Genomic DNA, 27,641 nt, shown 5'->3' on the forward strand with positions numbered 1-27,641 from the left:
AATAAGGCAGTGTGTTGAATATGCATTTGTCCTGTGGAACGAACCACCACAGACAGACATGATACCATACACATTCTTTAAGTGTTCCTGTGTTTTGTTTGTTTTCAAGGCTATCCAGGCTAACTCTTCCCAGGACTTCCTTGGAGAGAAGAGAGGTCCGCTGAAGCTGGTTTGCTCAGCCTCTCCTTTGTCAAGAGATGACGACTGGCTTTAACAAAAAATAAAGCTGAAAGTTGCTTGATTTTTATTTTTTCCCTTTTGGTTGCATCATTCTGAGTGTTTTCATATAAACAACAACAAAAAAAATCACAACCAAAGAAAAGAAGAAAAAAAACCCAAAACAACAGTTTTTGATGCATCCAGTTGTTGTATTCTCAGGATGTTCCAGATGTTTCCAGGTAACTCTGTAGTTTACGAACTGTAGTTTTGTCCAGTGAGCAAAGATCAAAATCAAATGTTGTGTTTGTGATGTGAAAGTGTCCAGTTTCTTCTATAAGGTTCACAATCTGAAGGAGTAAAAGAGAAAGATTGGGCAGTGAGACAAGGGGGCCAAGTACGGACTCAGGAGGTCAATATGCAGCCAGAAGGCCCTGTAACACCAGCAGCACAAACTGCCCTGCTCATTTGCCAAGTCAAAGGAAAAGTCACAGAAAACTCTCAGAGAGGGCTGCCTGCCAGTCTCCACTTTGCATCAGGCTTCCTGTTCGCAGTGTTTTTGACTTCTAAATCAGTGCACATTGGTAGTCCATAATGGCTGCACTCGTCACAGGGAGTTGGGACATGTACCTAATACACCTTAATTCTTTTTTGTACCTTTCTCCTTTTCTCTTGTTCCCTTCTCTCATCTTTTGGTCCACTTCTCCTTTGCAAAATTCCTGCTTTCAACTCATCATCAGATTATTTTCCTTAGGTGGTCAGGGGAGATAAAATTCAACACCCCTTTACAAAAGTCAGTTACTGACTTAATAGTGACTATACTTACTAGACGTAAGAAAACACCAGCTTAGACATAACCACACTCCTTTTAAAGACGGATACAGGCTTATAAAAATAATGATCGTCTTTCTGATTATACAGTCACTGACCGTTTAGAATACAGGAGGCCACATACACACCAGCACGAAACAGAGACCATCTGTAGTCCCTCCTGAGGACCCAGATGGGAGCACTGGTGTTCGAGGCAGCCTTTGGGAGAGGAGGACTGCCTGCTGCGGCTGGAGCTGGGTGCCGGTTCCATAAGCTGCACTCGGTTTGAAAGGCATCTAGCTGTGCGCCTTGTTATACGTCTACAACAATGAATATGCACATTTTATTTATTATTTAGTGTTGTGTTCACTAAGATGGCATTAGATTTTTTTAATGCCATGTTGTTTTTCTTGCATACTTGGGGATGATACATTTTACCTAGAAAAAATATCTATGCCTCCTCACTTGGAATATTTAAGCCTCATTTCTTATTGCACTGGCTTCAACCTTCAGAAAATTGATGGACTAAGTGGTAACAGGGAGAGGTACTACTGTTCTCTTTCCTGGCTTTCAGGAGAACACATCTGAAATCTTGATGCAAAGAATAATATCCGGTCACTGGCTGGACAGTTTTTCACTGTAGAGTGTTTTCTATTCTTCTGGCACTCATCATCTATCACAAATGCAGGCTGCCCCTGGCAGTATGACTTTAAGCAGGTGTGCTGCGGCAGAGACGAGAGCTGGGGATGAATTTCCAAGCTTTGTGAGGGGGGCACAGCCGGCAGCAGGACAGAAGGGGGACAGCTGCAGAGGGTGGGTGTCCAGCAGACTTCCCTCCCTTCTTTACTGTTGCTCCCCTCCCATCACTTGTTTCTCAATCTCTTTAGTTTCCATAATTCTAAAAATAAGTTTATTTAGTCTATGATTAATTTAGTGAAGTTTTAGATTTAATGACATGCTGAAAAACAGAAGAACTGAAAGTTTTAATTTTCTCTTGTGACAAGTAGTTTTCCTTACAGCATCTGCAGACCACAGCCTGTGGGGCCATGACCCTAAAAAACGCACGCTCTCCACTCTGGATGCTCTCTTCCACTTCTACAGAAGCAGAGAGACACACAGACACTGTGTAAGGCTGAGCTGTGACTGCCGTATCCCACTTCTGGCATTACTTTGGAGATAGAACTATGGCTTTAATAATAAAGTTAGCCACTCTAGCGGCAGGACCATGACAGACTTTGCAAGCCACTACCTTGTACCCACTTATCCTTTCTTCCTCGCCAACAGAAGCCTGACTTCTGAGAGTGGCGACATGCTCAGCTAAAAAGCTTGCTTCCTCAGACCTACCTGTCAGTAGACATTGTTATTTACAATTTACTTGCCATAAGTTAATGGGCTTTTAGGAAAATTATTGAAAAGGTGTGGGCAGTGAGCGCCTCTGCTTTTCTGCCTGCAGTCCTAGAAATGCAGCAACCATTACTCCTGACAAGAGGAATGCAGCAAATGAAGGGTGGAGGAGCGAAGGGCAACGACTACATCATTGGCACCATCTTCTAGGCCATCACACCAACTACTGCCACTCACCTCAGGCCTGCGGCTGCTGCTGCTGCTGCTGCTGAAGATGGAAGGAAAGAGCCTGACTAGCCCAGATGAGGCCCGGACCAAAGGCCTGTTGGAAGGGGTGTGCCCAGTTGTGGTCCAAGCACTCATTCGTGGAGGAGCGTGGCCAACAAAATCATACCCTTAACACGGACCTAAAGTGGGCACTTACTTGTTTTTATTAGTTTATAGCTATAAAATTTTGTATCGATTGCCACACACAATTCTGAGGTAAAAACACACAACTATGTCTATATATATGAACCTTTCAGGCAATCACATATTATTTAATAATTATTATTTACCACTAATTGAATTCAGACAGCTTTCCTGAGTAAATTATCTGTCTTACTATATTATGTACAAATGCTATGGGCTTACTTAAACAAAACGAAAAAAAAAAAAAAAACCCTGTAAATTCCAAAATAAAAACAAATACCTGCCAGGCATGGTGATGTGACCCTGTAACCCCAGCACTTGGGAGGCTGAGGCAGGAGGATCGCTGCAAGTTCAAGACCAGCCTGGGCTACAAAGTGAGCTCAAGGCCAGCCTGAGCTGCACAGTGAGACACTGTCTCAAAAAGACAAAAAAACCCAACAAAAAACAAAACAAAACAAAAAAAAAACAAATATCCTCTTCAGAGTTGCAATAATTTCACATTTTCAATAGAGAAAATACCCAGGAGAACGGAGTCTGACTCCTCTCCCCAACTAGCTGGCAAGTGACAAAGCTTTCAGAAGAGAGTCCTGAATTTGGCACATCACATTTAGACTTAGCTTACAATCTGGAAAGCGCTGGACTATAATATCCGAGCCTTAGTTACTATTTTATCTATAAAATACAGCAGACAAAGCTTCTTTAGAAACTATAAATCTCTACATAGATCCGGTTACCATGACAATTACCTTGCACTGTGAATATAGATGGATCTCTAATTACCAGGGAGATAAGCACATAGGACAGCGCCAACGGCACTGCGTCCTGCTCGTAACCACGTCAGCAGTGCCGTTGGCACCGAAGCAAAGGAGGCGAGAAAAACACAAACACTGAAACTCCAAAAAGACCTACCTCAATTATTCTTTGAGTAATTATATAAAACAAGTTTTCAAAGAGAAGAGAAGCAGCAGGAGAAAGGATGAAGGTGCGCACTTAAAATAACAGGCTTACTCAGAATTTGGGGGTAACAGAAATAGAGCCCTTTTGAAAATGACAGGAAACTCAGCCGCTAAAGAAAACCACTGTCTGTAACTCAGTATAGTTGCTCACTAATGACTTAACAATAAATGACACTGGGCAATAAAAGTTCTTTCTGGGAGGAAGAAAAAAAAAAAACATTTAATTTTAAAACAAATAAGCACTTCTGCGCACTGGGCAATCCGGCCCAGTCACCCTGTGTGCGCAGCAGCCGCCCGCAGGTGTCCAGGGTTTCTCCACCAGCAGGCTCCCCTGCCTGTGGCCACAGATGCACAGTGACAGAAAAGCGAGCTGAAAAATCTAGCTGCACGAGCCTGTGTTTTTATGAGAAGCTCTAGGACTACATCAAGGTGGGTGGAAAAGACTTGAAGCAGCAGCAGCGCCCGAGCTGGGGACTCGGGGCTACGCCACAGGGGCAGCATTAGCGATCTGAGTTATCAGAGCATGCGCCCACATCCTCAGTTAAGTAAAAGGCCACGAGGAAAAATAAATGCACACCCTTTTCCAGGAGTCCTGGTACTAGCACATGAGAAACACAAGCCTAACATGCTTTATTCCAATGACACGGGCCAAAAGCCTAAGAAGACCCACTTCTAAAGGACTGGAAAACCCGCTCCACTAAGGCAGTGCGGCATCACTGTGGCGCCCGACACCACATCCTAATGCAATCAAAGTGTTAATATGAAATAATGAAAGACAGAGTAACTGCAGACGAAGAGCTCGCGGAGCTTAGGGTGCTACGAAAAATGACCAGAAGTAACCTGGTGGGAAGAAATCAGTTGTTTCCAGTTGATTTCTCTCCCTGTCCTTCACCTTGGGAAAGGAGCTCTAAAGTCACTAGTCTTTTTGTTCCGATTCTGGTTTAGTCTTTTAGCCTTTCTCTGTATAGGAAACACATCTCTTCTGTACAGACTATTGGAATATACTACGTTATGGAGTGAAGAGTTGTATGATTTTAGAAGCACAGAACAAAGCCAAGTGGGATCTTCAAAATTTTTGTTCTGTCCTTTGATGCAGTCAATTGTATGACAATATATTTTTAAAATGGCCAGAACTTTAAGAAAAATAAAGCACACAAGGGTGCAGTATGTGGAAACATTCATGATGGATTATTACCTGTCACATCACCCTTCTAAGGGCACTGCACAGGCTGTAGGGTGTTTTATTTTAATCAGGAGAAGATCCATTTGTTAGTTGGAGCTCTTTCCCTCAACCTTGGTTTTTAATTATAAAAAAAAAGACACATTATTTTTAGTCTGACTATATTTTAGAATACCAGTTTTTTCAATCCACAGTTACCTCTTCATTGAGTAAGAGGTTGTGAACAAGCTTCACTTCAACGGCTTCTACACAGAGCAGAGTCAGCCTGCCAGAAAAGTCTTCTCTGTGGCCAGGAAACCTACGCACCACACGAAAACTTGTACCTCCTTTTAAGCAGCAGCCACATGCTCCCATGCACAGGGGCACAAGGATGCAACAGGTGCCTCGAGGGTGGAGAAACGCACTCACACAGAGCCCTCCTGGGGAGAGCTCTTGGTGTTCTTTAGGAGGAATACTCCAACACATTCATCATTCCTCAAGCCCTCAATTCCTTTCTGATACTCTGGAAGAGTAATAGCTGAGATCTAAATGGATAAACTGCTCTCTGAAGAAACCCTAGTTTTTCTCAACGTTCTTTTTCTTCCAGACTAGGCTATAGACCCATGCTCCCTGCAGGAGAGGTGACAAACACCCAACTCCACATACAAATGCAGAACACGTGGATTCAAACTACTGCCCAGTTCCAGGCACACACTTCCCTGGCTGTGACTGGGCCCCTTGTACTGTTTCTGTACCAAGAAAAGGTGATTTTTAACACAGGCTCTGAGCCACTGCTTTCTGTTCATTCAATTAGAAACTGAGTGCCAGAAAAGCAGGCTCCCAGCATCAAACAATGCCATCAACTACTTTTTGTGAGCCACATAAAATTTCAGATTAGATTTTTGGACAGGGATGCATTTAACAGAAAAGGATCAGGGATACCATCCTGGGCCACCAGACGTTTTGCTTCTGGTGTTGAATCTGCATGAAGGAGAGTGTGCAGACTCTGGAATACATTCCATGATAGGAGTGATCCTCAATGTAGAGAACAGCATTAGTCCTCAACAGTGCGATGTTTTACAACAGGAATTAATTAAGCAGTAAACCATGACAGGACATGAATCATGGTATCATAATCACAAGCCTCAGCTGCATCACAAGGCAAAAGGCCAAAGACTGAGAGCTTTCTGTCAGCCTGGGATGCAATTAGAGTGAAATGCTGTGTGCCTTGGAGTGCCTTTATACCAGGTTAAAAATTCACAGATATTACTCTGTCCCTCTGGAATACTAAAATAATCCACTTGGATGGAACTCCCAAGTAAACCACCTTCCGTCCCAGTTCTTTCTAAGGTCAAAATAAAGAACAAATACCAAACTGCTACTGATAGCAAAAGCTTATGAGCACGGTACGACCCTGCCTGCGTAGGGCTCCACTGTCATTGTGAAGGGGTGCCAACTGCCCAAATACATGTCTCACCTTCCTACGGTGTTCACAGTTTAGGCCCAGGGAGGGCATTAACGGCTTTCTTAGGCAGCTGGTCCCCTGTGGCCTGGAGCTGGTGTTTGGGTAGGGGTAGGAAGGTCAGTTAACAGATCTATTATCAGCTTTCTATTAGCCCAAGTAACTGGTGACCAGGAGGCCCAACATTTTTGTAAAAGAAAGCTGAAGAAAGATGTGTTCCTTTGTATCTGTTGGTTCTGCATCCTCAGATTAATCAATCCCTCCTTGAAAATAAATGGGAGAAACAGGGTTGGACTAAATGTGTACAGATCTTTTTCTTGTCATTATTTGTATCAGTGAAGGCACATACTAAACAATAGTCTAACAGTGACAACAAGGACTCACACTGCACTAACCTGAAGACTTAAGAGGATGGAAGGTTGGCCCCAGGAGGCTGAGCATCATGCAGTAAGCGTCTCTAAGAGGGCTCGCACCACCCTCCAGGGATGCAGAGATGGCCACAACAACAAAACACAAAACCTGGCTGAGGCGAAGGTCCCTCTGCTGCTCCTGTACTGGTGCTCACTCAGAAGGAGATGTGAGTCACATAACTTATCCACCCTTATGAACCACAGGTCTGCAGTCAGCGTCTACTGTTCAAAACTAAAACTCTAGAGGGCTAAAAACTTATTAGCCCAATTGGAAATGTCAAGTTCGAGTGTGTGCATTTATAAATTTAGGCAAAAATATACCCAGAATATAAATGTGCCTATCAGCCATTAAACACTAAAAAGGGATTCACACAGCTGGTGCAGATTATGTGCTCATCTCAAGTCATCTGAAAGTAATGAAAAAATTCAAGAAATGAAGCTTTCTCCAAAGCTGCTCTAGAATTTAGAACATAGAGCCATCCTGGGTGTTACTGAAAAACCATTTATCAACAGCCACTCCCAATGCAATAAAGGCAGGTACTTAACTGTACAAAAACTAAAGACCATCCCCTTTGTTGTTGTTGTTTTGTTTTGTTTTTTGTTTTTTTTTTAAGGAAGGGTCTACAGGGTGTTCAGGGTCTCACTACTAGATTGGACTCTTAGTGATCTGCTTGTTTACAGCCTCCCAAGTGCTGGGATTACAGGTGAGTGTGCGCCACCACGCCCAGTCTTGATTGCCATCTCAGTGCACCCCGGCGGAGAGGCTGGCACAGCAGGCCTGGGGATCAAACCCCCAGCCCCTGCACCTGCTTGCAGGCACCTTAATCCGCTGAGCTATCTGGCCGGCCCACCCATCCATATCTTCTCAAAACACCACTTTATAGTAATAGAAATTTCTCACTCTACAAGCATTCCATAGTTGAGTTCATAATAACAGACTGTTCATTGTAAAAGGGAAATTTAAAAAAATACTTATTTTCCTTAGAATAGCATTGATAAAAGGCTACCAAATTGAATCACTCATGTTTATAGCACTTAGCTCAAATTCTTGTCACTGTTTTCCCATGAAGCCTTTCTTAAAGTCCCCTCCCTCGGCCTGCAGTACCACATTAGCTGCGGAGGGATCACTCCTTCCAGTACCACCTCCAAGAGTGCTCAGTTTTCTCGTCCTGGGGTGCCGGGGAGTCAGACAACCACCATATAACACCAAAGCATTTTTCCTATTCCTGGGTGGCCTCACAAATGAGAGTCCTCCCCAAACCTTGCTGCAGTTGGCTTGAGCCCCATTCTGATCATGTAGGGCTGCACATCCCCCAAGTGCATTATGATACCCAAGACGGACCAGACCTAGGGGCTTCTGGGACAGATGTGCTACGGCACTGCTCACCTGCTGCAGAATATGTCTTTCTCTTAGCGTCATTAACCTTCTATGAAGCTCTACCAACTCATCTAGGTATGCCTGAAAGACAAGAGAACCCACAAAAAACAAGCACTTTAAGAATCAGTTAAAATAAGTACAATGAGAAGAGCAACAGTGGAAGGGCCCTCACTCCACCTCTATGACATGGCCGCCTGCGCTCACTGCTGGGAGGTCTTCACTGCATCTCTCTTGGCTGATCTTCTTCAGCCAGCTTTCAAATGGGAGCAGGAGGGGATCCCTGCACCTGTTTGCGGGAATTTCAGCACTAAAATGTGAGCTTAGTTTTTAATTCTTCATTTTGGCAAAGTTTTTGATTTAAGAAAAAAGAATAAATTTAAACATGGAAATACCCTTGCATATCACCAATTATGTTAATTCTCAGAAGGGAATGCACTTCCTCGTCACGCAAAGCACTGCTAGTAAACAAGGCCAGCAAGTGACCAAAGACTAGAATAGTATATCGCATGAAAAACAAAACTCACAGTCCACATTAGCACATGGTTTGTGGAAAGCTCCCTGAACCTCTTGTTTGGTATACACAGACTCTTTGTAAGCGTAACTTCATGGGTGACCCTAGAACCAAGAGCGATTAAGGCAAGGGGAAGAGTGGTGAAGCCTCATAGCTGTGCCTCTCCTCACTGGAAGATTTCAGTCCCACCAGGCCCTGCAGTCAGATTCCGGGTGCACCGTGCTCCCCTTGGGAGAAGCACCCACCCAGGCTCAGCCATCGTGCACCTGCGTCCTTCGGTCCCTCGGTGGTCACCTCTACTGTCATCTTACCTCCCAGCCCAGCATCCCTAAAAGCCCTGACAGTGGAGGCATGATGGTAAATGGTCGTCAAGGGCCAGCCTTAATACTGACGCAGACAAGGAAGAGACGCTATAAGTCACAGGGATGAAGTACTCACTGCTTAGGAATCTTGGGCATTTTTGATAAAGAAAATGGAGAGAGAGCCGGCAGGGGCAAGGGAAACAAAGAAACAAAAGGCTCCGTCTCTGCTGCAGTGCTAATGGGAATGGGCTGGACACGTACCTTGTCGCATTCGCCGTTCTTTATTTGCTTGTCTGATTTGCTCTGCTTTATGGGACTTTTTACTTCAAGAATCTAGGGATCAAAGAGAACACGGTGTTGAACTTTATTTCAAGCACCTGGTCGTCCCCACCCACATAAACAAAGGTATTTTCTAAAAGACATGTTGGACAATAACATTGTTTCCAAATAGCATTTCTCCTTTATACATTTCTCTTCTCTTGGAAAATAAATTACTTGTATCTGAAATGCTGAGTCAAAGCAAACCACTCTAAAAACGTGGATAATAAGGAAATCGACCTAAGCTTCCCAGGCTGCTTTTCTCTACATATGTACAGCAGCCGAGCTATTCTGAGATTACAGTTCCTTCTGGCAAAGACTTTTTTTTCCTATTCATTGTGCTGGTTCAGCATGACTTCAGTGTTAAGTAGGCTACAGAAGATAAAAACAAAACCTCAACAGCCCTTTGCAGTACCTGACTTCAAAATCTCAGTCACTCACATCCACTAAACTAATACAGTTTTGTGAATGAAAGTGGCAATCAGTTACAATGAGGGAGAGTCCTACCACCTTTCCTTCTCTGACTCCAGCAATGCAGAGATAAGACTGTAGCCTATATTTTGAGAAATGATATGCTTATGGGTGGTAAGATGCCACTTTATCTAGCGCAGATGCAACTGAACTTATGAACAACAGTTCTGTATAGTGTAGAAGCAATGGTAGAAGGCTGTGATTCTAATCAATAAAGAGAGAAAAATATTTAATGAATGCAACAGTCTTACTGGACAGGATCTTCAAAACTAAGGAGTCTGTTAGAAATACTTTTAAATGGCCCTCACTTTAAAAGGCTTAAGAATACAAAATTACAGGGCCAGCTAGACAGCTCAGCAGATTGAAGTGCCTGCTTAGGCAGACATAGGAACCAGGGGCTCGATCCCCTGTGGGCTGCACTGGCCCTGCCCCAGGATGTGCTGACAGGGCGACTGAGATTGGGTGTGCTAGTGCACACCTGTAATCCTAGCACTTGGGAGGCTGAAAACAGGAGGATCTCTATGAGTCCAATCTATGTAGTGAGACCCTGTCGACCCTGTACTAAATACAGAGAAAATGAAATAAAACACAATTAGCTCTTAGAAGGACTATAAAATCATCAATGGGTGTTTACAAGTCTGCATATTACACTTTCCATTATAACCGCATTGCCATGCTGTAAACAGAGACTGCCACTACAGAGGCGGACGCCACACAGAGGACCAACTGCAAGGAGCGCTACTCGTCCTCCTCACTGCTGCCTGCGCCAGCCCAGGACAGCTCTGTGCAGGGTGTTCACTCTGTGGCAAGAAGAGGATCTGAAGAATGAATCCACTTGCAATTTGCAACAGCAATAGCACGGAGTCTATGTTCTGCTCCTCGCTCTACTGAATTTTGGGGGTCTTAACAGATGAAATGAGAGAGATGAACTCAGAAGCTGAATTCTTGATTCAGTTTTACTTTTTTTAACTTATAAACCAAAGCTCATTCTGCAATACTTTATCAAGAATTGCATCTATTTCACAAAAATAAACTTTATAAACATTTTAATAATCAGAGATTAGATACAGAGGCTTAACACCCGTAAGTTGTTTTTTAATATGAGCGAAGACTGGCAGCTGGCTCACTGTGACTGTCATCCAAGGGCAGTTATGACCAGACGAGGACAGTCATTACACTACACTCAGAAAATAAGAGTCAGGTCAGTAAGCTTCTCAAGTCAGAAAGCATTCTTATACTTTCATTTAAAAATACGTAAATCATAATGAACTGGCAATTATACATTTTTATACACAACATGCTGGGAACATAATACTTGAAAATTAAGTAGTTTAATAAAAATGTACAATTTTTAAGTTTTGACAATGGCACTGGCAGTTACACACAAAGGAAAAATGGCAAGTATAACGCTAAAGTACTCCTCTCTTGGTCTTCCAACGCATATCTTGACTACATCATTACACACTGAAGAAAATCTTGCTTATGTCAAAACTTACACATTTAAAACAAAAACCATAAAGTATATGTAAACCAGGAAGTCTCAATCAGCTTTAAATTTTTATACTCTCTATTAATAAGCATTTTATTCATTGAGACTAGGACCATGACATTCTGGAAAAGAGCAAACATTTCTAAGTCGAGAATAATACATGAGAAGAAGTGTGCTGCTAATATTCTTTCCTGAGATTCACATTTATTTCATTTTTAACATAACGCTAATCAAACTGATCTGACCAGTCAATCTTAAACTACACTACTGTTAGCAACATAAATAAACCACTGAATAGCAGAGACAAGGCAGCCATTTTTAACGATGTGAAGGAAACCAGACTCTCTACGGTCAGAATTTCCTCTGGGAAGGAGGTGCCCAAGGGACAACCAGGGCTCAGAGCCCAGGGAGGACGCAGGTCAGTAGATGGCGCTCCTTGCCAAGCCAGACACCAGGCTAGGTGATGCAGACAACCCACCGAGGCAATGCCGTCCCTACCTGCAGGCCTCGAGCCCAGGAGAACTCAGCTGTGTTCCCAGCCCCGCCCCTTTGCCTCTGGGTACAAACGTGACTTAGGTCACTATATCTTCAACGAAACTTTGCTAACTACATTTGGAGTCCACCTTCTCTTCAAAGCAGAAAGTGGAACTTTTGTTTGTCACACCCTGCCCCACACAGCCCCTAAGCGCCACAGCACTGAAATCCAAGGGATGCTGAATTCCTTGTTTCTTTCTCCTGAAGCTGCCATGCAGGAACAAAAGCTCTGGGTGTCAGTGACCTGCTCGAGTTACCAAGTGGCTGCCCAGAGAGGCCTCCGTTACTCTTCCTTCTTTGATCTCTCCCTGCTCCAAAATAAACAGCTTTGTGAAAACCTCAATTCAGAGAGAGCTGAGCCAGGCTGAAGACAACTGTTTTATTTATGATCATTTCTTATCTTTAGGGAAATTATTCCAGGATATAAAAGCACAATACCTTGTCTTCCACAGGTTCATTTCAAACCAGTTTAACTGGCCAGACTCTTTCTAACTTCAGTCGGCCTGACTGAAGACTGCCGGTGATTACACGATACTCTGAACATGGCCTCAGGCGCCGTGAGTCACCTCCCTCAGGTTCCTTCACTTCCCCTCCCCGTATATATTCTTGGCTTAAAATAGCCCCATATATGGTTTTATTTAAAATTCACACAAGGGAGGTCTGGAGTGGGGGAAAAAGCCTCTCCGGTTAACCTGGCACTCTACTCTATTACTTCCTCGTAGCTACTCTGCAGGGAACACAGCCACCCAGACTGCCAAGACAAATTGCTGATGCGGTAATCTATGAAACAGAATTATTATAAGTAGCACTTCTGTGCTTAATCTGAGGATATGGCTTAAGAATTGGCAGTTTCAAGACTGTATTTCTGTGTCCCTTGGTAAGGAGTGACAATCACTTATTCAGCGGCCAGACTCTCCCCCAGTGATCTTTCACATTAATGAATTTCGTAGCTTCTAATAACACTCAGGGTAAGGACTTGCTTTGCTGACATGAAGCTCTCTGTTCAGTCTTTTTCAGTTCGGCTAAACACATCTGGCTCAATTAGCACCTTCTCTTTTGTGAGTTCTTGGAAGATTTCAGAAACGCTACGGTGATTCAGCTGTGCTTGGCACCTTGCAGGAACTTGGGAGGTCACCATCAACCACGGGAAGAGAACAGTGGATGGTACAGTGGACGGACTGGGAGAATGCAGCTCGGAGGCTCCTGCTGTGGACTTACACCTGCTCTGGAGGATCACATCTGTCTTGTTCCATGTGACGTTTCAGACACCCCCTCACCACTCCATGTTTGTGCTTGCATGCTCTCTCTCACACACATCCAAGTATAAGGTAAAAATGCATGCCAGAGTAAACTTTAAGTGACCTGTAGGTTTCTAAGAAGTGTTCAATATCTTGTTCAATCAGCATGGACAACTAAAAGCAAAAACATACTAATCACTGTTTTTAAAGTCTCTGAACAGCACCATACCTAAACAAATGAAGGTGGTTTAAGGATTTAGTAAGTCAGTATTGGACAACTGGGCTCCGCAACATAAAGCCAAGGAAATAAACTTTCCTATGCTACAGAAACTTCCTAAATCAAACTTAGAGAGAAAGCATATGATTCCTCATTATGCTTCTAGGTACAAGGGGGAGGTGACATTAACTGAGTTATACTGGCAGATGATGATCTGCATGTGTGAAATAAACGTGTCAAACAATAAGAGGCATGTTATTTAATTAGATATAGTCATTTTATCTTCTCCAGATGCATAATAGTTTTGGGTCTTATTTTGCTACACAGTTTTTTTTGTTTTTTTGTTTTGTTTTTTTTTTTTTTTTTTAAAGAGTTCATGGGGCTGGAGAGATAGCTCAGTGGCATAAGCGCCTATCTGGCAAGTACAAGTGCCCAAGTTCAATTACTGGTAATGGAAAAAAATTTGAGAGAGAGAGAGAGAGAGAGAGAGAGAGAGAGAGAGAGAGAGAGAGAGAGAACAAAGAATCCAAGCCTTTTCTTAAAGCTAGGGACAGGTCGTGACTGCTGTGCAAAACAGGGTTTGTGGAGTCAGGCCAGCGAGAAGCTCCTCGGGTGGCACCTCCTCAGCAAGCCCTGTCTCTGGGTACTGGAGAGGCTGCAGGAAACTGCTGAGGGCACACCAGCCAGCGTCCTTATTCCTGGCACTGTTGCTGCATGTACCCTGATCTTGGTATATCCCCCCGAGACAGGTATCAGGCCTAAATGGGTCTTGAAGGGTCCCACCTTAGCGAGTTAGTCTCCCTAGTGTTCTCTGCCGACCGGCCACAATGTTCATGCTCCTCCACTATTTCCTTAGCTTGATTTTACTTCTGAATATTAAAAAAGACTGTGGTAGAGGACAGCCCAGGAGAAACGCAGCTGGGCCTGGGATGCGGAGGGGCATGGCAATGGGGCCAGGATGCAGAGCGAGACAGCGAGGCTGGGCATCCTGCGCTCTCTGTAGGACACACCACAGGAGACCTGGGCCTGGGTGGCTCAGAGCCCGACTATGCTATTCCACAAAGAGAACTAAAGTTGCAGAAATGAGGAATCTTAAATATTAAGAGAGCTTTGCTATGTTTTATACAAAATGTAAGAAGAAAGCCTTCAGTTACAAAACAGCCTTCCCAACTAATACAAGAGAACATAAACTCAAGGGCAAGATAATTTAAAATTGCAGGACACAAAAACAGAATAATTTTAGAAAAACATTCTTTAACTTTTAAGTTAATATATGGTAACCTGAATTAAGCAATTATTGTAGAAGTCAAAGAAAATCTGCCTAAACAAAGACAAGACTATCTTAGAGCAATGAGCATCTTCTCAAGGCACGAGGCTGCTACAGTATTCAAGATGAACAGTTTGTTACAGAGTAGTAAAAATATCGCATTTGTTCACAGAGGCTCTTCATCACAGCCTAAGCTCTGCTTAGACCTTATCTAAATAACTATATTCTGAGTTGACTGTCAAATTAATAAGCTCTCGTGTATCTTGCTTTATAACAACAATAGTACTATTTTCTCTGCATATTATTAGCTATTCCTTACAATCCAAAGTGATGATCATTTTTTTCCTGGATGAGAAACAGACACAGCCCTGTAATAAACATCCATCATGATCTAAGTGCCAAGCAGGTTCTGGGTACCACCTCACACTGTTTACACACATTATTCAATACCCTTCTAACAACCTAAAATGAAAGTATGTTACTTGCAAATGAAGAAACTGAGGGTCAGAAAAATTAATTTCCAGAGTAAATTACCAAGAGTAAAGTAAAGAACTAGACTTTTTACTACCCCAAATATTGTATTGTTTCCAATTAAGTCCCCTACTCATGGCTGAGGATAAAGTACGTAAGAATCAGGAGTGAAGGGCAATACTCTGGCCACCACCCCTCTTCGCACCTGCGGAGCCCATGCAATGGAACACATCACCTCAGGGCAACAAAAGTGCTTTCCGCTTGTGCTTATTCCTCAGGTTATGATTTCCTGCTTATCTGACATCAAGAGGGAATTTGTTTAATATTGAGATAAAAATCTGTATGCAGTGGTTTCTCTTAAATGAGAAATCCAAAATATAAAGAATAACATAAAAGGTAGATAATCAGAAATAGGGAGATAGATCTTTTGCAAAAGGGAAGAGGATCAAGAGATGGAGAGAGGAAAGAAGGGGAAGGACAGGTATGGCAAAGAATTCAGATGCTTATGTACATGTAGCAACTCCCCACGAGAAATGTAATCATCGTGTACTGCAAACACGTACTAATAAAAAATGAAAATTAAAAATATGAAAAGAGAAAAAAGGAAAGAAAAAGAAAATATTTGTATGCAGTATAAAATGATTACATCTAGTTCTGCAATCTTGAAAAATGCAAACACCACAATTTACCTGGTTGTTGTTGGTTTTTAATAATGGTGGTGGAGGTTCATGATGTAGGGGTGAAGAAGCAGAACTGCTTTCACTATCACTGCCATCACTCAAGCTAACTCTGAAAAAAAATAAAGTCACACACATCACTACAAACAGGCAAGGAATTCAAACACTAAGCACCGTGTCCACAACCACTAGCATGTATTAGCACTTACTTTGCATCTGGAGCCATATTAAGTGGTTCCCCTGCTCTTTCTCTTTTAATGATCTTCTATTTCACAGGTGAGTAAACCAAGAAGTAGAAAAAGTGTGCCACTCCGCAATGGTCACAGAAGCAAAACCGGCAGCTAGAGGATTCACACCCACGCAAGGAGGCCCAAACCCACCGCTCAGCTCCTGCACTGACTGATGTATGAAGCCTGGGGTGCTGGAGTGACCAGTCACCCCGTCACATCTTTCTAGGCTGCCTCTAGTCCTGAGCACTGATGCAACAGTAATTGGAAACAATCTCCAGCAACACAATGAAACAGCGTGTTTGGGATCACTGCTTTAGAAAGTAAAATATCTTTCAACAACTAAAAACAGTAAAAGTATCACCACCTCCTCTATTTTTCTTTCAGAATAAAATGGAGCTTTCTTCCAGAGAGCAGAGTTCTTTAGTCTTTGCTTCTGAATGTATGCCCTCCTGTAGAAGCATTCTTCAGTGTTTGCTCCTGCTCTCTGGTTATACGGAAACCTAATAATATAATATTATTTTCAGAGACAGAAAATGGTTTAGAAATCAAGATAGATTTTCATTCACTCTGAATCGGCAATCACATTCTGGCTCTATTATATATTCAGATAGAAAGATACATGATAGAAAATGAAGAAAGATACACTGGGACATTCCTTTAGCAAAACTAATGGAACTTGTTTTTCTTAACAAAATTAGACTAATGAAGTGTTCAGTTGAAGCGCTACTTTAAAATGCTTCTCAACTGAAGTGGAAGCCTGTATTTAAACTGATTAAGCAGCTGAGACTTCACAAGTGCAACGGAGACCAAATGGTACACTGCAACGCCGTGCTAACAGCACGGTTAAGCAGGGAAAGAGGAAAGTGTCCCAACAACGCGTCTGCAGTAGTCAACTCATAATCGTGTAAGATTTGACCCCTTCTGACTGCAAAGGGACAGAACGTAGTGGCAGCAGCTAATCACGGAATGCCCAGATCTGAACAACGATTTGGGAGACTGTCTAAATAAGGCATGCGCATTTTCAGCAGCAACTCTAGAAAGCATCCAGTGGTCAAGACGCCAGGTTTCAGTCCATTTTCAGTGTGTCCCCCTCCCCCACCCCAACTCCGCCAGCTTCTTTCCTGTCAGAAGAATGAGTTTTAGAGGGAAGTGTTTTAAGGCCAGTACCTTAGGGGTCCTGTGAAAGGAATACAGACAAGTGAGTTTGGGCAAAGTGGAGAAGAGTGCTGACTACAGTGCTGACTACCTGCTCCCAGGCAGTCTCCGAGAGGTCTGATGGGGCACACACCACAAAGAGGCTTTTCTCAGGGACACTTAGGGTTTGCCAATTAGGAAGCACAGTGTCTGTCAGGTTTAGGTTAAGAATGCATTCTTTTTAGGAGTTTCAGGGCCATATATACAGTAACAGGTAATGAGAAAAAGACTTAATGCAATATATTATAAATGTAATGGGATTTTAAGTTCAAGTAGATTCATATTTTGTTTTCTATTCAAAACACATTAAAGTGAGCATGCCTATTTGTTTTCCTCATGATAAAGAAATGAAATCCTCAAGGCAATTTCAAGTTGACTATTAATTATAAGTGACATGAATTACCATCTCATAATGTAGATTTAAGCCTCACAGCATTAAAGCTACTTAAGTAACCTAATTGTTAGCACACTTAAATAGGAATTTATTTTCTGGAAAACACACACAGGTGATCCTAATTTTAATTAGGTTAGGCACATAATTCACCACCGCCAATTATGTATTCTAACTATAAACAGCACATTTCTTCACATTCTGAGACCACCTCCAGCAGGAGAACTATACAAAGTCTTCAAATTAGAATATACTATTTGACACTTTCCTCTAAGGTTTTACAAGATAAACCCTCCTCGCCCTGAGAAAAGGGAAAAATAGTTCCTTATAAAAAGTGAGTGCAGGGGCCGGTGAGATAGCTCAGCAGACTACAGCGTGTTGGCACGTGCAGGGACCATGGTTCCGATCCCCGCCATCACAGTGCGCCAGCCCCACCCCTAGGGCAGGCTGAGCTGGCGGAAAAAAGAAAGGAAAGAAGGAAAGACAAACAGATAGACAGACAAAGTAAGTATACCAAGATGCTCTGGCTTTAAATGAACGTGAAGATCCATGGCCATTATTAGTGGTATTTCACGTGTCTGCCATCACTGAAAAGGTCTGACTCCTTCCCAGGCAACTGATGTCCTTCCAATGCACTTACCTGCGACTTCGGCTGCCACCTCTATTTACAGGTCTTTCCATTTCAGAGTCATTGTCATTATCCTCTGCCTCATCAGATTCTTCCTCATTGTCATCAGAATGCAAATCTTTCATTATAGACCTTAAGGGACCTGATCAATGACAATGAACCACAGGCAATCAAACATACTAGCTCAAACACACTTAACCACATTAGACATGTGAATGCTTATTGCACTGAATACTGGTTAAAAATAACCATTATCCTCTACTTATAAAACTTAGTACAAAAACTTGTGCATTTCTGATACCTAAACACTAACATTTTCATAATAGGTCCTCCAATATTCATAAAAGAATCTTTATTACATAGGATTTCTTCTATGTATTTTTCTTCTCTAAGAAAAATGGCAACTAAAAAAAAAAAAAAAAACAAAAACCACACACCCAGAAAGACTGACTAGTGGACTGGATGTTTTGTTAAGTTAATCCATGTATTGAAAAGTTGAGATTAATAAATCACAGTGGTTGTAACTTGTTCTTGGCAGTGCAGCCTTTGTGTGGTAGTTTTTGATCTATTAAGGTTTGCCTGTTCCTTTTATTTCAAGGTCAATTTCAGGTCAAGCAAGCATTTCAGTCAAGTTCCGATTATAAAGTATTTCAAGTCCATGGTATAAACCGTTGTATTTCTTTCTGATCTTTATGTTGATCTTGGACAAAAGGTCTTGTTGCAACAATTTTATGTAGCCAATCTTCATTTTTTTGTTGTTGTTGTTGTTGTTAAGAAATTTGAGGTAAAATCAAGTGCACAGAAAATTCAAGAGTACCCAGTATTAGTTGGGAAAAAAATTAGTCACAACTAAATTCAATTTAAGATAAGACAGAATTGAGTGCGCGCTCGCTCGCTCTCTCTCTCTCTCTCTCTCTCTCTCTCTCTCTCTCTCTCAGCTTCTTTTCATTTTAGTATTCAAATGTGGTGAAAATAATCGTAAGACATTGCTTTCATTCTGGACTAGGCACTTCCTGAAGTCTAATCTTTGGCAGGAATCTCTGAATTCTCACTCACTCAGGGCTGAAACACGTATCAATGCCCTGCAATCTCCATTCAGCAAAACACAGACTTCTCGGTTTTGCAGTGGGCTAGGAGATCTTCAGCAGTCAGTGGAACAAGGTGTACGAACAGCCTTAGCCTTAGTCCAGACACACAATTTAATCCTCCTGAAAGCTGTGCAAGCCATTAGGAACTCGGTTGTGGTAGAGGAAGATGAGGCTCAACATGATCCTGAACAACAAGCTATTGTTTGATAATGTCATTTTTATGCAAAAAATTAAGAGCCTATAGTTTAAGTTTTTAGACACACATGAAAAAATTAGTTACATGTGTCAGTTTAATTTTCTTTACTCTAAATGTAGGCTAACACTTGATCATGAACTGAAGAAAATATATTTAAGAGAATACATTTTAAGGAAATGTATTTTAGCAAATTAACGCTTGCTTTAAAAAAAAAAGTCTACTAATCTGCAGAAAAACAAATAAAATGAAAGCTATTCAAAGAAAAAGGGTGAAAACCTCTTTCTCTTCATCAAAGTCTCTTTAGTCCAGCTTTAACTACTGTATGCCTTTGGGAGCTCCCAGGAACAGGCCGTGTCTGTAAAGGAAAGCAATGGGAGGCGCTGGACAGGGGCCTCGCGAGAGCCTCCTGCACCAGAGCTATGCTCGCGAGCACCCCTTGGGGAAATGAATACACCTGCACAAAGCCAGGCCACCATGCACACAACAACACAGCAGAAGGCAGGTCACAGATCAGCTCATCAAGACGTTGTCTGAGAACAAGCCTCCTAGTCTGCGTGGGAGCTTCTGATACCTTGCTGCCTGGTCTGGGACGGTGTGAAGCTGGAACTGGAGCTGGAGCTGGAGCTGGCAGGACTGGGCTGCTCCGACTGTAGAGAAGAAGAGGAGGCATCGTCAGTACATTTACAGGGCACTACGCACCCAAACTGAAAACAGGGTCGCTGATTAATGCAGACTCAACAAAAGCACTCTGACACTGAGAGAAAAATAACTTCATTAGGGCAAAGCATGGACACAGGAGAGTTGTGGTGCCTGTTTGTTTTGATTACGTTGTTGTTATTAGATACAAAACAAGTATAAAATCCCAAAGATGAAGAGATAAACACCTACAAGTTATCTGAGGTTGGGACCTGGCTTTGATTTGATTCCTGTTTACTGGTATGTAGATCTTTTTCTAAGACACACCTTAGTCACTCTTTCTGCAATGTCTGATTCAACTGCATAAAGCAGTGGTAAATGAACTGGGTTGGTTATCAGTTCAATCGCATTATGAGCCAGCTGATTTCACTCTGGTCCAAAGCCAGGATTGACCTCTAACCCTGCACACAGTTCAGAAATGGAAGCAAACATTCCCAAGAGCCAGCCAAGCTCCACAAATATGCCAGGAAAAATGTTGTCACCTTTCAAACACACACACACACACACACACACACACACACACACACACCCCAAACAATTCCATATTGAATGAATGGCAAAGGAAAAGTATCATCACACGCTCCCAGTTCTTACACTCAGTGAGTTCACCCCACCCTTTAACATACACAACAAGCTCTATGGTCACCCTCTTTTACAATACCTCACTCAGCTCACTTTCTTCTCTGAATTCACTGAAAACATACTAGAGCAGACATGCTGCAATACACGGTCTGTAAGATACTCTTATCACATGTGCTGCCTCCAGAAGGTCTTTTCTCCCAGACAGACAGCATTTACATAACCAGGGTCTTCCGTGAGCCTGTTACTGGTTGGCAGCTGAGGTAATGCACTGTACGCAGCAGCCCTCCTCACGGTGGCCACAGGCAGTACACAAGATCCTCTGCTCCACTGTGTGCTACTGTTTATGAGAAACTTCATACTAAAGATAGGTTAGAGCACAAAAAGTGTGCAACACACTTCATTTTACACATTTAAGGGCAATTTTCAAATAACTTAATATTGCTATCTGTGGGTGCAAGAGTGAATTTTTACCTATTTATAATGTCTCGACTATATGCTGTGTTATCTGTAAATCCTTGAGGTCTTCCCCGAGGGAGGACATGTACTCTCCTTCCTTTGCCCAACAGGCGATGCGAAGCTTTCAAATGAGGAGCAGAATAGCAGTTTCCTCTATACTGCAGTTTCTCTCCACTTTTCCCCTCCCCGCAAGGAGCGCCCACCCTCCTCTCCATGAAAAGCTCCAAACTCCCCCAACGTGGACACAAGGAAGCACTTTCAGGCTTTCCTAATACACACTTCACAGCCTCTAGCGGGATGGGAATGCAGGAAAAGCGCCAGACTGGCTCTCTAATGAGCAGCAGGCAGTAACAAAGCATTCAGCACTGCAGTACTTACTCGAGAATTGCAGTGCAATGTCCTGCTACACACTGCTGTTTGAGGCCCACAAAAAGAATTGGTTTACAAGTACAAATGTCAGTGTGAGGTACTCTTCATTTCTGTTGAGGGGCTCTTCCACCGACGAGCCCCAGTGGTGAATTACACAACAGAAAGGGAACACAGCATTTACGTTGGAAGTCCAGCTGTGAAACAGTCCTCCCAGGACCCAAAGAGCACTCCCTTTTGCTCTCCAACTTGCTTTTTTTAAACATGAAGAGTGCCTGAAATGGAATTACTTTGATAGGTCTGAAAACCATTTGGGAGCCAAAAAACGAGGTCTGATTAGAAATGAGCAAAGAATGCTAATTCCCCATTCTGCCCCACCAGTACGCACCACCCTGGACCTAAAGGAGCCATTCTGCCAGGCCAGTTTGCTGAGAGTGACATTAACTGGGACACCAAGGGAGCCAGTAGTCATCTCTCTGAACTATCCCCACTGAACTCGACCAAGGTATTGCAAAAGACATGTTTCTGACAGAACGAAATCTAGAGGCATCCTTTTTTTGTCTTTGTATCCATAAACAAGGTAATTCCACAATTGCCAATCATCAGAAAATGTAAATACTAAAGAATATAATACAATGGCATAAAAAGCTTTTTATTTAACATTTATGATTGTCTGGCTCTGCCACAAAGCATTTGAGAAGGTTCACAACAGAAAACATATTAATTCTACAGGGATATTAAAATAGGCAACAGAAAACAAAATGAACAAAGAAGGGTAAGATTTCAGTGACAGGCAGCAGAGCTCTGCCCTGGAAGTTTCTGATAGTCAGGAAAAGCATGTGTGGAATCTTAGAGCTGAGGCAACATCTAAAATGATCCCAGGCAGTCTGATTTGCTGGCGGATTTGTTAGAACACATACAATTATCCTTTCCCAGAGTTTCTGATTCAGATGGCCAGGGTAGGGCATGGTACAAAAACCTAAATTCCTTACAAGACCCCAGGTAATGCTGAGGCTGCAGATTCAGAGACTGATCACATATTGTATGTGGGTGGGTGGGTTGGGGGGTGTATTGCTGAGGATCAAACCCAGGGCCTTATACATCCCCAATCTGTCTGCCTATCTCTTTATTCATCTATCCATCTATCCATGCATCCAACCATCCATCCATCCACCCACCCATCCATACACCCACTTATTTACAAAATAGGGTCTTGAGTTAGTTGCTAAGCTGCCTAAGAAGGGTTTGAACTCAGAATTCTCCTGCCTCAGTCACTCAGGCAACCACACTTTGGAGAATCACTGACTCAAACAATGATGAACTGGATGGATATCCATCAAATTTAACTGGGGGAAGTGTATAGAAGAGCAAATTCTGATTTAATAGGTTTGAAATAGAGGTTCAAGCATGTTTACAAAAAGCTCAAAAGTCTGTGAGGACTGATGAGAAGCATGCTTTTTTCCTGACTTTATCTCCTCCTAAATGCCTTAAAAAAAAAAAAAAATGCATACATACATACAAGTGTGAAATCTAAACCAAAAACTAACAAAGAAATCAAATGAAGGTCAGGTTTTTTTCCCATGCTAACTACTTTGATATAAGTTTTTAAATAGAAATTCTCTTCACTACAAGTTTGTGCTTCTTGCTGATGCCCTGTGTAATCAAATACTAGTCACAAAATTTCCTTAATGGTTTACTCCAGGATGATAAGAATCTCATTCTATCATTTGCTAGCAACATAACTGGGAAGACCATTAGTCATAGAGTGAGGGCACTGAATTGCAATAAAGCAAAGATGTCATAGCTGCTATCGTGATGGTATCTAAGCATTACTGTTTACAATAGTTCACAAATTTCCTACTGCCTAAAAAAAGGTAGAAGATTTGCAATGTAATCTGTAACATTAAATGGCCATGTAAAATGATTTTGTAATGAATTTTCTGAAGAGGACTACTTCTGTCCAGGTGAAGCTCAAAAAAAGGAAAAAGAAAAAAAACAAAAAAAAAAGCTTACGTTTACAAAACCTAAAATTTAAGTATCTAAAAAGAGAATCCTTACATGGGAGACCACACAAGAGGGCTTACAAAATTTGGTACTGTTGTAAGAGTGAGAGGATGTCTTCCTTAGGTACCACCAGTGAGAGGTTCTATCTTTTAGAATGGGCAACTCTATTTAGAATTCGAATGACTTGATCTTTAATGCAACCAACAAAGAAAAAGGAGAGAGCAAGGACATACACCTTTCTTCAGTAATAAGAAAAAGATAAAAATAAATTACTATAAAAAATAAATTACTATAAAGTAGTATAAAATATTAGTGTAAAAATAAATTACTATAGATATATTGCTGTTTCACAAGACATCGCCTACAAGCTGTAATCAAGATGATCCCACCTTGGCACAAACATCTGCAAAGACTGTTAAGAACAGTTATTAGTCAAACAAGGAAGCACAAGTATGCATCACTTCCCGGTTCAATTTTACCATGGCCCATCAAAGCACTAAGTTATCAGCTCAGTCTACACATTATCTGGGTATTTTTTAAAAGTTTTAAGAGCGAGCCTAAAATTTCCCCTTTACTTGAAGCGAATCCTTTTCATTTACAAATAAAACTTTATTTCATTTGAAAGAATGATACAGCACTCATGCTTAAGCAATTATGAAACATTCTCCTTCACGAGTGCAATCTATGTCACTAATTCCCAAGAATAGGTACTATCTTGAGAAAGCTTTGCCACTAAAAGGTAAGGCCAAAGCCAAGCAAAGAAGTACATATTGAAAAGTAGTAACAAATGCAAGAGTAAACTGTTAAAATGTTAGAAACAGGAAAACTTTTATTTTCTTTGGGTTTTACATTAATAACTGTTTCAAAAGACTTATCAACCTAGGCATGGACAAACAGATGTGGTCTTTTTATATAATAAAGTATTAGCCATAAGGAAGGATAAACTGGAGGCTTTTAAAAGTAAATGGATGAAAGGTGAGCTCATACTCAGAAGTGAAATAAACCAGATGCAAATGTGTAAACAGTGCATTGGTTCCCTAAGTGGGAAGCTGAAAGAGTTAAGATCCAAACGTACAACAGATACTGACAAATGGAGAGAAACTTTAAAAAGAAAAGATGGGACTCAGGTCAATAATTTCTGATATTGCCAGTTAAACAGAAGACCCAATGCTATTATGGGCTACTGGACTCTTTTAGAATATTTTGCTGAGTTTACACACCTATAATATTCAATAACGGAACTTAAAAAAATTGGGGTATAACTATGAATGTCCATTTTGTATCTGTGTATTCAAAGTGGTTAGGATAGATATATAGTTGCATTCTCTTAATGAATAGAATGATTTGTTCTAATGGTGTTTGTAAGTAGGATCACAAGTCTGCATCTTGTACAGCAATTAACCACTAAGAAGAATATATGCAGTGTATTATTTGTTAAAAAAAAAAAAAAAAAAGAGAGAAACTGGGTTGGGGGAATGGAGAAAAGCAGGAAGGAAACGTAAAAGGGAAAAAAATATATATATATATAAAGATAGTTATTCTACTAATTTCTTGTAGTTCATTGAAAAGATAGATTTGTGCAAATATTGTTTGGAAAATTTGCTGATATCTTGTACTCTGGTTAACTAATTTAAGGACAGCAATATGCAATGTGTTAACTATTGTTACCCTTCTGTCATACTGTTTTGGAATTTTGTGGGTTTTTTTAAATAAAAAAATAATGAACTTTTAAAAAGATGTGCTAAAAGATAAGACCTTATGGTTTAAAATCTACATGAAAGTTAAGACTGGACCAACATTTGTGTCCCCGCATCTCAGAATGCATCGCAGAACACCTCCTTCACAGACACTCCTTATTTCCTTTGCTGTAGTATAATGAAGGCAGGTGCTTCAGAATTTATCTGCTGATGTTCTGAACCCTAATGTGACAGTTTGGGGAGACAGGCCTTTGCAATGTAATTAAGTTTCAATGAGATCATGAATGTGAGTCTTTCTGATGGGATTAATGTCCCATCAGAAAACAAAGAATTTGGTTCCTTCCCCTCTCTCCCTTACTATGAAAGGACATAGCAGGAAGGTGGTCAACTACAAGCCAGGAAGAGAGCCCTCGTCAGGTTCTTTGATCTACAGAGTCCAAGCTTTCAGACTGTAAGAGGCATATTCCTGCTCAAGCCATCTAGTCTATGATGTTTTATTATGGCAGCCCAATCTAAGACAGCAGTACACAATTTTTACTGCCATTTTACAGACAAGGCAACTGAAGCAGTGACTTAAGTGACCATTAAGTGCTAAGTGGGATTAAAGCAGGTTTTCTTATTTTTCATCTACTATTCTTTCAACTATACCCATCGACTTTGAAAAAATGTAAGTGTTTAAAAACGCTCCCCTTTACAAAACTAGTGTAAGGGAACATAGTTTGCTCTATCACTATGAAAGAAGAAATGCTTATCTCTTTGCCCACAACTGTCATCTTGTAATCCACATCCAAGGCAAACCAATGGTAAAACAAAACACTTCGCCCCAGTGGCTGACTGTTCCTGAATCAACTGCATCTAATGTCTGTTCACTCAGGACTACTATGGATTATGGTAGGGGCCTCATGAGGTCAGTAAGTTTTCTAAAGGAAAGCCAGGAAGCTTCCCCTCTGCACTGCCCTATCCTTTTGACACTGGCCCCAAGCAGGAAGACACATCAGGCAACACAATACAACTGTTTATTTTATTTGCCTTCAAAAGCGATTGCCCTCTTCCTAGCTCTATAATACAAAGTCCCATGACATTCAACAACAAAAACCAAAGCAAATTCATGCTTTAAATACCATGTTAATAATGTTTTCTTTCAAAACAAGGTGAAACTGAGGAAAGGACACTGGATTCTGCAACTTTTATTGTTAGACAGTTACTAAACTCTGTGACCTCAGGGAAGACTGTATCTTTTTTGCAAACTTTATGCAGAGACAACTTGATTGAACCCGATATTAAAATAGAATCATATTTAGACTCTTAAGACTCTTTTATGATCAGAAGTGATTGTTATGCCCATCATTTTCTAGTTATAGAACAAGAGTTTAAGAATTACCCTCTCAACTAACTGCTAGCAAAATGGGGAAGTCCTTATTTCTATTATATTTCAACTTAGACTTAAAATGATCTTAGATACTGAGAAAAGTGACTCTATATTGAGGCGACTACTTTTACAATTGCACTTGCTTTCTTCATTATCATCTTCACTATTACTATCAAATGCTGTCATCCTTTGTACTCATCTCTCCTTGTCTGAGAACACAAATCTCATTAGGAAACGAAATAGCCTTAGGGAACAAGTGTCTATAAATCTCTCCTTAAGACCTTTTCCACACTTAGGGATGGCTATAATTTTCTTTGAGCTTCCTCTCTTTCAAGCAGAAGAGACTCAAGTCTTTCATCTCTCATCACCAGTTGTACTTTGAAGGTTGCTATTGACTACTGTAGCCAGAACACATGCTTTTTCAGAATATCCAGTTGCTGCCAGATGTGTTCTAAGAGATTATGGGCTGAAAACCCTTACTTGTTAATAGCTTTAGGAATGCAAAATCATCTGGCAACAGAGCACTTACAGTTGCACCTCCTCTAAGCACGCTCCTTTAGCAAAGATCAGGTGCACAGAAGTAGAGTTTCACAACTGTCCATTACACATGCCACTTAACTGTCAAGCCAGAGACTTCTCTTTTCACTGTCCTCCCCCTCTCCCCTCTTGTTTGTGAGTTTCAAGAATGGTAGGAAAGGGACAAAATCACTACCAGTGAGGCAGGTCCCAAACTACCTGTGACTGGAGCAGGGCAGTGGACACCAAGCTCATCGGTTCCCATTAAGGTCCCAAAATAGTCGCCAGAACTCTTGTGACATGAAAACCCACTCAGAGCATTAGAAACACAACTGTTGTGTTTTCCACATGTAAAATGGTAGCACTGAATTAGATAAAGTCCTGAAAAGCATATGCAGTTACAGGTTTTGGACTATAAAATTAAACATATTATAGTAAATTAGATTGAATTCAAGAAATAACGTTAGTAATTAATTGAAATTAAAATATATATCTGAAGAGAAACTTAACTGCATTTCCTTAACTTTAAAGCTTTTTAAAAATTTGATTAATTTAAAATACAGAACATTTGACTGATAGTAGTGGACTCTTTATAGACTTCACAGATGTCAAGAAGATCTATTAACTTTAACCTTTGGACTATCTCA

General features: G+C 41.3%; 1 protein-coding gene across 4 annotated transcripts in view; it reads right to left on the reverse strand.

Moving 5' to 3' along the window:
- Window positions 1-227: 227 nt before the first annotated feature.
- Window positions 228-27,641, reverse strand: part of Mllt3 (MLLT3, super elongation complex subunit) — a 329,863-nt gene continuing 302,449 nt past the window's right edge. For all 4 annotated transcript variants that reach the window (XM_023715842.1, XM_023715841.1, XM_023715840.1 and 1 more), the window contains 6 exons: window positions 19,880-19,955; window positions 18,037-18,166; window positions 15,594-15,693; window positions 9,161-9,232; window positions 8,096-8,167; window positions 228-506 (listed from right to left, as the gene is read on the reverse strand). In XM_023715842.1, the coding sequence (XP_023571610.1) occupies window positions 375-506; window positions 8,096-8,167; window positions 9,161-9,232; window positions 15,594-15,693; window positions 18,037-18,166; window positions 19,880-19,955 (582 nt within the window). In that variant the 3' untranslated portion in view covers window positions 228-374. The remainder of the gene's footprint in view (window positions 507-8,095; window positions 8,168-9,160; window positions 9,233-15,593; window positions 15,694-18,036; window positions 18,167-19,879; window positions 19,956-27,641) is intronic.

This window comes from Octodon degus, unplaced genomic scaffold (genome assembly GCF_000260255.1).
Source record: "Octodon degus isolate 3935 unplaced genomic scaffold, OctDeg1.0 scaffold00044, whole genome shotgun sequence".
NCBI classification, from domain to species: Eukaryota; Metazoa; Chordata; class Mammalia; order Rodentia; family Octodontidae; genus Octodon; species Octodon degus.